This window comes from Staurois parvus, unplaced genomic scaffold, assembly GCF_062004578.1.
Source record: "Staurois parvus isolate SC_StPar_1 unplaced genomic scaffold, SC_StPar_1.0 ptg000586l, whole genome shotgun sequence".
NCBI classification, from domain to species: Eukaryota; Metazoa; Chordata; class Amphibia; order Anura; family Ranidae; genus Staurois; species Staurois parvus.
The window spans coordinates 2141996-2154628 of NW_028318382.1; the positions used below are offsets into that span (position 1 = coordinate 2141996).

The 12633-nt window shown below is 39.6% G+C and overlaps 1 protein-coding gene across 1 annotated transcript in view; it reads left to right on the forward strand.

The window, feature by feature from the left end:
- The window catches only part of NPC1L1 (NPC1 like intracellular cholesterol transporter 1), a 48924-nt gene that overhangs the window by 12760 nt on the left and 23531 nt on the right, over positions 1 to 12633 (forward strand). Inside the window, exons 4-9 of the mRNA XM_089692447.1 lie at positions 596 to 696; positions 1602 to 1774; positions 1973 to 2101; positions 3049 to 3231; positions 4176 to 4290; positions 12391 to 12518. Coding sequence (XP_089548573.1) covers positions 596 to 696; positions 1602 to 1774; positions 1973 to 2101; positions 3049 to 3231; positions 4176 to 4290; positions 12391 to 12518 — 829 coding nt within the window. The remainder of the gene's footprint in view (positions 1 to 595; positions 697 to 1601; positions 1775 to 1972; positions 2102 to 3048; positions 3232 to 4175; positions 4291 to 12390; positions 12519 to 12633) is intronic.

Below are 12633 nucleotides of genomic sequence, written 5' to 3' on the forward strand. Positions count from 1 at the left end.
GTCCATTAATGTTCAACGCAAATTGAGTAAAACACCACTGCCACCTTAGATTAAAAGGGCCAGTCTATAATAAAGCAAGAATCAAGTATGAGCTTCAGTGCAATAAGAATACATCTCATCTAAGATAATTTTCTGAGATATTCAAATAAAACTGGTGTTAATATTTTCATGTTGTAATTTTCTGTGAACTACATTACTAATATGTGGACACTTGGCTTGTTTTTTAAGACTGCACAAATTATTTTATGTGTAAAGTGAAGGAATTCATAAAACCCATTTCAGTTTACTGTACTCACATCTGTAAAAAATTCAACTAATTAGCTTCTATGGGTTACCACATTTTGAAGGTATGTACATGGAACATACACCTGGCACTAACTTTTTAAATAAGCTAATAGGTGTTAGCAGTAGTGTCAATATAAATTGGGACTCTCCATACGCTTACTTGGGGCAGGAGTGAATGACTCCAATAATTCAGCTGCATTGTGCTCTATGGTGGCTCCTAACAGACCATGTATGAGGGCCTCAGGGTTAGAAATCAGTACAAAGCAAATTCTGATTTCAGCTTTTCTTTTATGTTCAACTTTCTTTGCAGTTCCCCGCTGTCCTTTAAGGATGTTACAGATTTAGAGCTGAGTTGTATGTCCGACTACGGTGCTCCTGTCTTCCCATTCCTGGCTGTGGGTGGTTATGATGGTAACTACTTCTTTTTATGTCCCTTACAATACACTTATCTTCTAACTTTTTAAAGTGCTGTCAAACCTTAACCAGTCTATCACGACTTCACAATATGGGAAATTTGGTTTTGACACTAATAAATGCAAACAGATTTAGAAAAAAAAGTTGCTGACCATTATTGTAGTTTTTTTGGCAGAATGGAGAATAGTCAGAAATCTGCCCTGTTTAGATTGCTGCCTGTGTCCTTTGCTGCCTGTCTGAGATTTCCATTCACTTTATTTCCCAGTGATGACCTGTCACAGAGATTCTCCCTCACTTCCTAATATGGTGACAAGTAGACTTCACAAGTGAGGTTCTTATCTCACCAGTGGGAACATGGACCTTTAAAAACAAAGTTTTAACCCCCCCCCAACATCCTAAATAATAATTGAAAAAAATTGTGACTGGAGGGGAGCCTTGCTGTTCACCACTATTCTACATTTACTGTATATGGACTATAGACTGTTTTCTGGAATTATATTTGTTATAGTGCTGCTAATATTTTGTCTATCATTCAGAAATAGTTTCATCTCTGGTTATACTGTTCTGGTTGTACTGATCAGCAACAGATCATTATTGAAACAATCAGTTGTACATGTTTTTATGATGATCCCTGTAGGCACACTAAAGAGATGAATTACACCATAATTATTTTACCCCACACACTATGCACACTATTTAAACGATTTCCACAGTTACAGAGAAAGCATAAGGAAAACGCCCATTAGGTCAATGACTGATTTCTATCTTTTAAGAACTAATGTAGAATTTACACCTAAAGATGGTTTTATATTCAGCCTCACGTGTGTACACTATGATTTTCTGCAATAAAATTCAAATATAACATAATACTCTTTACCTTACAATATTTCTCTGTCCTGCAGACAACCAATACTCAGAGTCACAAGCCCTGATTCTGACCATCTCACTTAACAATTATGCTCGATCTGAACCCCAGTTTGACTACGTCATGCTATGGGAGAAGGAGTTCCTGAATATCTTGAAAGAGTATCAGAAGGATCCTAAGAGTAACTTGACCATTGCTTATATGGCAGAGGTGAGTGGTGCCGTAATATGACCATTCACAGCCTTCTTTTGGTCCAAATAGAATGTCTTGTGTGTATCTGCTCCAGATCCAGTCCACCCCTTGGTCTGTATTTGTGCGCTTGCCCATGCTTCTCCTTTTCTTTTCATCTTCTACCCTCCATGCTGTATGGGAATGCAAAACTCTGAGCCTTGTGTGATCTTTCAACAGCGATCGCTGGAGGATGAGATCAGCAGAACCACCACTGAAGATATTCCTATATTTGCCGTCAGCTATCTGGTGATCTTCATATATATAACACTGGCCTTGGGGGAGTACAGTAGCTGCCGGAGAGTGCTGGTAAGGAAAGAGTCTGATAGAAATAATTTGATCATACTTACTATAGCAAGATCTTTTTTAAAATCAGTTTTGTTTAAACTATTGACTCCTGACAAGCACTCTCCATGTCCTGCAATATTGTTTCCTGCAAACTGGATGTTTCAAACATTATGCTGACAACAACCATACTGCAAAACAAGCAGCATTTGATTACAGTCATTGCCACAATGTTGTCAGCTGTAGTGTAGCCACTTGCAATAATTTCATTTCCTGCAACAAATTTATATATTGTATGTTCACATCAATCCCTGACCCCAATCTAAGGTTCCTAAAATTCATACATAAACATATTAAGGCCAATTTACCTTTTAGCATGTCTTTCGAGTGTGGGAGGACACCGGAGTACCCCAAGGAAACCCACACAGGCACAGGGAAAGCATGCAAACTCCAGGCAGGTAGTGCTGTGGTTAGGATAATCCATATGCACCAAAGCCACATGCACCGAAAGTGTAGCAATACACCACTTTTTCTACCAAATCAAACTCGCTTCAACCACCATAATCCAAGCAGGTCAACCATACTTGCACAGAAGCGTTCTCCACCCAGGACTTTCAAATATAGTAAAATATTAGCCCCATTATTTTTGTTTTAGCAAAAAAGGCAATACAAAAATGTAAAATCTTGCTTTAAAATGCATCAAGATGTAGACGGAGATCATATTTGTGTTCCCTTTTTTTTCTAAAAACAAAATCAAAGTGCTGATATCATTATTATTTTTTTTGTGAACGGAAATCATCATGACACAAGAAGCAACTCATATTAAAATAACAAAATAGATACTTCATTAAAAATGGCAATTAGATAACACCGTCAAACCTCCTAATCAAAAGGCAGTGTCAACCTTTTTTCATAAACCTTTTAGGTTCCGAGTGTTTCATAGTTTGAAATGAATCTTCTTCTTCCATTAGGTGGACTCTAAAGTGACTCTGGGCCTTGGTGGTATTTTGGTTGTCCTTGGAGCAGTATTGTCATCAATGGGTTTTTATTGCTATCTGGGTGTTCCATCCACACTAATCATTGTTGAGGTTGTGCCTTTCCTGGTTCTGGCAGTTGGAGCAGACAACATCTTCATTTTTGTTCTGGAGCTACAGGTATGAATATGCCTCTAAACCACCAACTATGGTGGAAAATGGCAACTAGACAGGGTACAATAGCAGAACACCTCCACTTTTCCATTATCTACATTCTAGTAATGCTAGTAGTATTTTATCACATTCAGCTAGACCTGTTCTGCAGTGTTGAAGACAGTTCACTACTGATCAAAATGGTGTCCTTGTTTCCACCGAGTGTCTGGAACATACCCCATGGTTTACAATATATCTACATGAGGACAGTAAGCAACGGGAAAGGTCTCTAAAGGGTATACAGACAAAAACAAATGCTCCTTTTTAGAAGAATGGGTAAGGGTTAGAATTTCTGACAATGTCTTGCCTTTCTGTACCAGTGATGCCTGCACCCCCATTTCTTGTACTGGAGTCTGAGGGGCTGGAAATGAGGACAAATCTCCCCATTGAATTCAAAAACAGAAATAAACACTTGATATGAATGTTTAAAGAAGTGTTTTGAAAAATATTGCTTTCTACAATATTCATTTCTAAAATGTAACTGAAAATTGTATGTTTTTAAATATTATGTTACTAAGGTATCTTTTGACTAATGTGTTATCTAAATTAAAGCGTTAGTTCACCATTACCAATAAACTGCCTATGCAGGTAAGGGGTGCTTGTAGATAAAAACAAACTGTGCAGCTTTGACTAAAGTTGAATAATGCCCTTGCTATAGGTGTAGGCCATTTATGTACCTCATGAAGCCTGGCTGAAAAACTCCTAGAGGTGGTGTCCTTACATCCTGACTTGTTGTTAGAACATTGCAAAGACCCTCTCAGCTGTTACTGCTCACCCCCACCATCAAAAAGGTGAACTAATGCTTTAAGTGTTGGTATAGGAATGAATGCACTCAATTCACAACAGTTCTGGCAATTTTATTATTTCTTTCCATGTGTTTCCCTTTTTTTCCATATTTTCTCCTCTATCAGCGAGATGAGAGGAAGGAAGGAGAACGCCGTGAGGAGCAGATTGGAAGGGTCCTTGGAAGTGTGGCCCCCAGCATGTTACTTTGCAGTCTCTCTGAGTCGTTGTGTTTTTTCCTAGGTAAATACATTTATCTGAGTGAACACACAACACATATAGTGTTATAGTGGTGCTAAATTAATAGTGATAAAGTGATATAGTGAGTACCACAAAATAAAAGCGAATAGATCAAAAAAAATTTACATCCATGAATTAATGTACCCGCAAAAATAATCAATAAAATATAATATAGTGATCCAAAGTCCATGGAGATTAAATCTTTTTCTTTAGAATTCATCACATGCTGTTTACTGGTAACCAAATGCTTCACAATATCCCCCATGTGGATGTGCACTCATCAAAGGTAGTTGCCTCTCACTCTCGTGGTTGGCAAACAGGCTTCAAGGGATAATCTTCCCAACTATAAACGAACTGTAACCGATGCTTATAAATTGTACAAGTATGAAACTCCAGTGTCACGATTTATCATGTAAAACAAGAACACAGAGAAGCGCTCCAATGTTGTAGTATAAAACCAAGATCCTTTAATTTATCGAATGGACATTACTCCAAAGCAAGTGTAAAAAAGCCCAATGTCATAAACATGGATAAGCCTGGAAATAGACCGTAGGTGCTCTCACCACCTCTGGATTGTTGGTAACTGACGCCGTCGCGTCACTTCCGGTTCCGGTCCACATCACTTCCGGTCACAGCACTGTCATGCCCTGACATGTTTCGTCACTTCCGACTTACTCATAGGGGCGGCATCGGTTACCAACAATCCGGAGGTGATGAGAGCACTTACGGTCTATTGCCACTTCAGGCTTATCCATGTTTATGACATTGAGCTTTTTTACACTTGTTTGCTTGTGAGTAATGTGCATTCGATAAATTAAAGGATCTTGGTTTCATACTACACCATTGGAGCGCTTCTCTGTGTTCTTGTTTTACATGATAAATCGTGAGATACTGGAGTTTCATACTTGTACAATTTATAAGCAATCGTTACAGTTCGTTTATATTTGGGAAGATTATCCCTTGAAGCCTGTTTGCCAACCACGAGAGTGAGAGGCAACTACCTTTGATGAGTGCACATCCACATGGGGGATATTATGAAGCACTCGGTTACCAGTAAACAGCATGTGGTGAATTCTAAAGAAAAAAATTAATCTCCATGGACTTTGGATCACTATATAATATTTAATTGATTATTTTTGCGGGCACATTAATTCACGGATATAAATTTTTTTTTTGAGCTATTCACATTTATTTTGTGGTACTCACTATATCACTTTATCACTATTAATTTAGCGCCACTATAACACTATATGTGTTGTGTGTTCACTCATTTATTACGATTTATGTAAAGTGGCAGCTCTGTATTTTTAGATTTTATTGATTACATTCAGCGCAATTTAATAGGTGTCGATAATTATCACAAGTTTATTATCACATTTATTATTTCATTTTAAACACATTTATCTGCCTTAGCGTTTCAAAACAATGTCTAAATTGTATAACATTTTACAGAGAGTGCAATAATAGTAGATGGTAGGTAATATTATACAAAAGGTAGAGCAAATCCAATGTCATACATACAGTGTACATAGTGGGGATAGTATAGATCAGGGGTCTCCAAACTTTCAAAACAAAGGGCCACTTTACTGTCCCTCAGACTTTAGGGGGGCCGGACCATTGGAAGCAGAAAACGTCCTATTAGTGGGGAAAAAACAATGTCCCATTTTTGGTGTCAGTGGGGGATTTGTGCCCCATCATTGGTGTCATTGAGAATAATTGTGTCCCATCATTGGTTTTAGTGGGCTCCATTGTTAGTGTCGTTGGGAGGAATTGTGCCCCATCATTTGTGTGATTGGGAGGAATTCTTCCCCATCATTGATGTCAGTGGGAGGAATTATGCCCCATTGTTAGTATCTGTGGATGGTATAGTGCCCCAAGGGCCAGATAAAAGCAAGCAAAGGGCCATGTCTGGCCCCCGGTCCACAGTTTGGAGACCACTGGTATAGATGTAAGCCATTTAATATATATATGCTTTGGACTGTGGGAAAATGCACACAAACATGGCATGCTAGCAGTGAATGTGATAGTCTTCAGTCATTCAGTGCAGGTGTATCTTCCTGGTGCATGTGTTTTAAATTACAGTAAGTAATTTACCTGCAGTGAATGTTTGGTGAATGTCGCATGTGTTTTAAATTACAGTAAATAATTTACCTGCAGTGAATATTTGGTGAATGTCGCATTCACTGCTTTATGAATACGTCCTTATAGTCTTTTCGGAATTTAGCACTGCAAGGCACATAGACTACTGTGTATTCCATATCATAAGTGTGTAGCTCTAGCACAGCAAAGACACTCATCATAAATGGTCATCTGTATCCTACAAAGCAGAATGTTAGTTTTCAATGGCAGAAGACAGGTGCAGTCATGCATCCTTTCTCTTAACTCTTAAATTAGTAATAGCTTAATACATTAAGCACGATAAAAATAAACACTCCCCGGTAAACTAGTAAAATTGATACCCCAGCACTTGCTCTTTACAACTTTGAATGCTGCTAGGTCTTGCCCTGTCAGTGCTGCTTCCCTTAACATGCAGTCTTCACAGGAAAAATTTAACAGTGAACAGTGTAGTCTCCAGTCAGTGAAGCAGGGGATTCCTGCCATTCTGGGCTATGCAGCTGTGTTTCTATTGATGCACACAGTGGGAGGAGACACAGTTCTAGTCTTTGCATCCACGGCTCTGTAGGATGGTGCAAGAGAAAGGAGCCACTCAGAAACAGGAAACCTGAGGCAGCAATCATGGCACCAGCTTAAACTGAAACATAAATGAGGATTAAACATTAAATAAGCTGCATACTGCACACGCAATTAGTGACGCAACTAATCGGACAAGAGACGGAGACGTGGAAGGGCCATCTTGATACACCCATATGAGTACACCCAGGAGTTCCTATGAGGATCTGTGAGCATTTTTTTCTCATGACACATGTGAGTGAGCATTTATAGTATTCTTTTATATCAATAAATGAAACAATATCACACGATGGAAGGATTCTTCTTCTTGTTTTATAAACATCGATGAGGAAGCTGAGGTACAAATAGATCATATGAAAACCATCCGGATATCGGGAGAGGTGATAACTGTTCTGAAAAAGTTCTGAAGGGGGATACCACCACTCTTTGTGATACCGAATCTGACGTGGACGATTGAGCGGTTGGCTGTGCTTAATAGCAAAAAAGCGGTTTGACCCTGTGTGGTCACTTCATGAAGGTGATGGGGCAATCTTACTGGTGAAGGATTACACTTTTTGTTCACCTGCCAGATTTATATTGATCGCTGGAGGTTTCTATATATCCAGCCATATTGAAGATTACACACATGGACGATTTGTTTATTGTTTATTAATAATTGGTGGCACGTGTTTTTGTGGAGTTTGTTATAAATTTAAGTTATGTGTTTATCATAGAATGTCACTGGATTTTCAATTGTGGATTCACTCAATATTTTATGTAATTATTTTTATTTATTTATTTATTTAATTTCTTCCTGCTATTTATATAGCAGTATAGTCCCAAGTTTAGGGATGAGTGCACTTCAATTTATACTTTGGTACATGTGGGCACTTGTTGAGTGGTGGTTGCACATTTATGTTGAAGGATTTGTTATAGTCCTTGTAGATTGTCCTATAGTCAGGGTCCATTTATCCTGATCGTCCTATTGTTTGTTTTATAGGCGCAATAGTGCCATTTGTCAGTCTATTTCCACTGCACCTTTGGGCATTTATTTATCCCAAGTGTTTCATCACGTGTGGTTTAATACATGTTTGTGATTTCACCCTGTTTAGGGACACAAGTGGGTTTATGTATTGTGTTTTCATGCGTTTTGCACATTTTAATTTTATTTCATAGGGTTTATCAAACATCACTGCATAAGATTGTATAATAATATGAAGAATTGAGTTTGATATAATTACACACAGCAGGGTTCACTAGGGGTGTAAATGAAACCTCATTTTTGATTTAATTATTTATATAAGTGTGGGAGCGCGGTACCAATTTTTTTTATAAAGTTTGAATGAAATATTCCCAGACATCAAAAAATGTCCCCCTGTGTTTCCTTTTGTAGGGAGGTCTCTACACATTCCATTCAAAAGATCTAAGATAATTTATCTACAAACAAAGAGATAACTAGGGGGATTGGGGTAAATGCATTTATGCAGTATGGCTTTTCATGCCACAGGAGATATAACAGTGAACAATTGTTTGCATCCTCTGAAAATGTTGACTCCCAGAATGTCTATCAGGCCAAAGGATGCCCATTCTGGAGTTTGGGACAGATAGTTCACTAGGTATGTGGTAGTATAATGTGCTACTTTGGTCCAAAACTGGTTAATTTTGGAGCATGGCCAGAAGGCATGGAATAGAGCCACACTGGTAACAAGCTAACATTTTTCATCTGTGGAAGAAGGCTGTCACAGCCGAATACCAGTGTGTTTTACTCTGTAGCCATTAAAGATTTGGATTTTATGGGCCACACTGAGTTGCCAGCTTGATGTTACTATGGATCTGATCATATGAGTGCAGGAGCACTGTAGCCAGAGCACCGGTCCTCAGCCACCAGAAGCTGAAGCTGAACCAGTTGAGAGTAGTGTTTATTTGCAACCAGAGGAGGAATTTAGGTCCATGGGGTAAATATGGTTGTGGGAAATATATACGAATGCATTATTGCAAAGTGCATTGTGGCTTTTATTACTCTCCAAGATGGACATAGTGATTTTAGAAGAATGTCCAACTGGAGCTGAGGGAAAGTCCTGGTCCATCTATTGGGTATTGTTTAAAACCAGAGTTTAGTATCACATTTATCCTTGACATAACCTTTACAATGATCTAACATTTAGGTAAAGCCTAACACATAACCTTGTCTCTCCCACTATCCTTAACCTAACACCTAACCCTAAGCATAACACACAAACAATCATTATTTTTAGCCTGATATCTAAAATTAGTGCCACAGTCTCAGTTCCATAAATACTGTTCTGCTAAAACACAGTGGAAGTAGCAATACTAGGCAACAAAACAATATTTGTGAGAAATCTCAATTCAGCTGGACTGCATAACATCATTAAGTATCTGTATGTAGGCAACAAGTGAACTCCAAAGTCCCCATGGGCAAATATTTACTGAAAAGATCCACAGCACTGTACCATGTACCAAAGCACACTTCCCTCTGACACTGCAAAATAAACATGCACATATCGTTTTCTTAAACCGGCATATTTATTAACGTGACATGAAAAAATGTTTTCAAGTATATATTCTTCAAAATGTACCTTCTATTATTCTCAGCTTCCTCCGAATCTTCACATTTGTTTTTTGTTTGTTTTTTTGCTGTGCTGGGATCTGACTTCCTGATAGAGGGTGGCTATGTTTGTTCTCCATGATTCTACTGTATGAATGAGAAAAGCCACCATTTTTGCTAGCTCCCAAGATGGACTAGGGGCTACGAACAATAGGATGTGTATTGTGCATATAGCAGTATTCAATCAACTAACATGCACTGTTCACTCCAAACAAACAGAACTAAGAGGGAAAGGAGAAGTTTGGGAGATCACAGAAGGATTTACAAAGGGCAGATGAAAAAAATGTCATATATATTGTTTAGTGTCATTTTAACCACTTGCCCTCCAGAGGATTTACCCCCCTTCTTGACTAGGCCATCTTTTGCGTTACGGCGCTGCGTTACTTTAACTGATGATTGCGCAGTCATGCAACACTGCACCAAAATGAAATTTACATCCTTTTTTTTACCACAAATTAAGCTTTCTTTCGGTGGTATTTGATCGCCTGTGTGTTTTTTATTTTTTGCACTATCATAAAAAAGACTGACAATTTTGAGAAAAAAATATTTTTGAATTTTTGCTATCAAACATGTCCAGTAAAAAAATTTAAAAAATCAAATTTCATCATAAATTTAGGCCGAAATGTATTCTGCTCCATGTCTTTGCTAAAAAAAAAAATCCCAATACATGTAAATTAATGGGTTCATGTGAAAGTTATAGCATTTACAAATGGTGGTATAGATACTGGAATTTTTTTTTTTTACTAGTAATGGCGGCGATCAGCGACTTATAGTGGGACTGCGGCAGACATTCTGACACTGGGGGGGAACTGACTTGGTGTCACTGACATCCCCAGTGACACCAATACAGTGATCAGTGCAAATAAAAAGCATTGACACTGTACTAATGACACTGGGCAGGAAGGGGTTAACATCTGGGGAGATCAAAGGGTTAATTGTATGCTGTGTGCTGTTTTACTGTGTGCTGTGCTTTACTATGTATGCTTTGTATGGCTCTGGCAGTGTGCTGGAGCTGACAGGGGAGAGATCTGTATTGTTTTCATACGTGTCTCTCCCCCGTCAGTGTTTCTTGGCGATTGCCGAATGCCGTCAGGGAATCACCGGCCGGGACCTGGTACTCGACAGTTGAATCTGCCAATGGCACATGCGCCTCCTACCCGTAAATAAAAAAATCACATATATATACGTGATTTTGCGCAACCCTGCCACCCTAAAAGCACTGACATTGTACTAATGGCACTGGGCAGAAAGGTTAATATGAGGGGCGATGAAAGGGTTAACTGTGTGCCGAGAGTGTTTTACTAGGGTGTCCTGTCAGTGCTGTGCACAGCCATCCACAGCAGTGTGCTCGAGCTGACAGGGAGGAGAACTGTTAGTAAACAAAACAGTCCTTCTCCCCATCGGAGATGCTTGGTAATCACCAGTGCTGACGAGTAATTACCGGCCGGGACCAGGTGATCGCCCTCTAGCAGTATATCTGCTATAGGGCGGCAGAAAAGCGGTTAAAGCTGAACAATCATTGTCAAAATACAAGAGTCATGTGTATGCTTTCTTGACTCTTAGTGAGCTCTGTGTATTTCTTCCAGATCTGTGCAGTAATCCAGTGTGAAACTTTTCCTTTGTGCAGGAGCTTCCTGTAATAAAGACCGGTCACTGCTGCTCTCTCTCCTTGTGCACGGTGACTGGTCTTGTCCCATCTGTAGTTTTCTGCAGGCAGCTTGTAGTGAGTGGAGCTGTTGGGTCCCTTCTACAATTCTGCTCTCTGCACAGGCTATGGACAGCATAATGATGTCGCTGCTACTTTTACAAAGCAATATCTTAGTTTTCAAAGGCATTTGTTACACATGAAGTCGATTTATATCCTTTGTGGTTATTAGCCTGGGTTCACACTTGTGCGGTGCGGCATATCGCATGTGATTTTCACAAGAATCACACCGCATTCCTGTACAAATAATATGCTAATTCTGTGCAGTGCAATTTGAGCCATACATTATGTATGGCTCAAATCGCATCGCATCCACACCAAAAAGGTGCAGGACCCTTTTATTGGTCTGCATTAGAATCGGATCGCATGGGTATTCACACCCACCGATTTCAGGGTGTTGTTAACTCAACATACACACCTGCAGCGGTTCGCATGAACGGCCTGCGACTGTGATGCAGTGCAGAATTCACACAGAAGCCACTGCGAATTCTTCTCTGCATCAGTGTGAACCCAGGCTTAAAGAAGTTGTAAAGGCTGAAGGTTTTTTTTACCTCCATGCATTCTATGCATGAAAATAATAAAGCTTCTGTGTGCAGCAGTGCCCCCAGCCTCCTTATACTTAACTGAGCCCCAACGCGATCCATCAATGTCTACAACAGCTTCAGGTGCCTCTGCCTCCTCATTGGCTGAGACAGCAAGCGGGAGCCATTGGCTCCCGCTGCTGTGAATCACAGCCAGTCAGCCAATGAGGAGAGACAGGGAGTGGGGGCCAATGAACACATGGAGCAGCAGGTAGCTCCATAGCAAGCTGCTTGCTATGGGAGCACCCGACAGAAAGGTGGAGCCAGGAGAGCCTGTGGGGGACCCCAGAAGAAGAGGCTCCTCTGTGCAAAACCACTACACACAGCAGGTAAGTATAGACATATTTATTATTTTACACAACAAAACCCTTTAGTATCGCTTTAAAGAGTATATGTAAATAAGATATTTTGTGCCTGTAGTTCAGCTTTAAACTTTACAGACCACAATGATCACTGTACAGAGACAAAGCACTTAAAGTAAAACTTTGCCTTACTTATAAAGTGTGTCTGTCCTGCCCTAGGTGCGCTCACACAGATGCCTGCTGTTCGTACGTTCGCACTGAATGCGGCCTTGGCTATCCTATTTGATTTCCTGCTTCAGATCTCCATGTTTGTAGCTCTTGTGTCTCTGGACATGAAACGACAGGAGGTAAAGTTAGGTTGGGCTGGGATGGATGTTATTTTTTCTGGGTCCTCTTCCTATAAACCTTTTAACATTCTTTTCCCCTGTCATCTTGGTTCCGATCGCAGAACAAATCTGATCC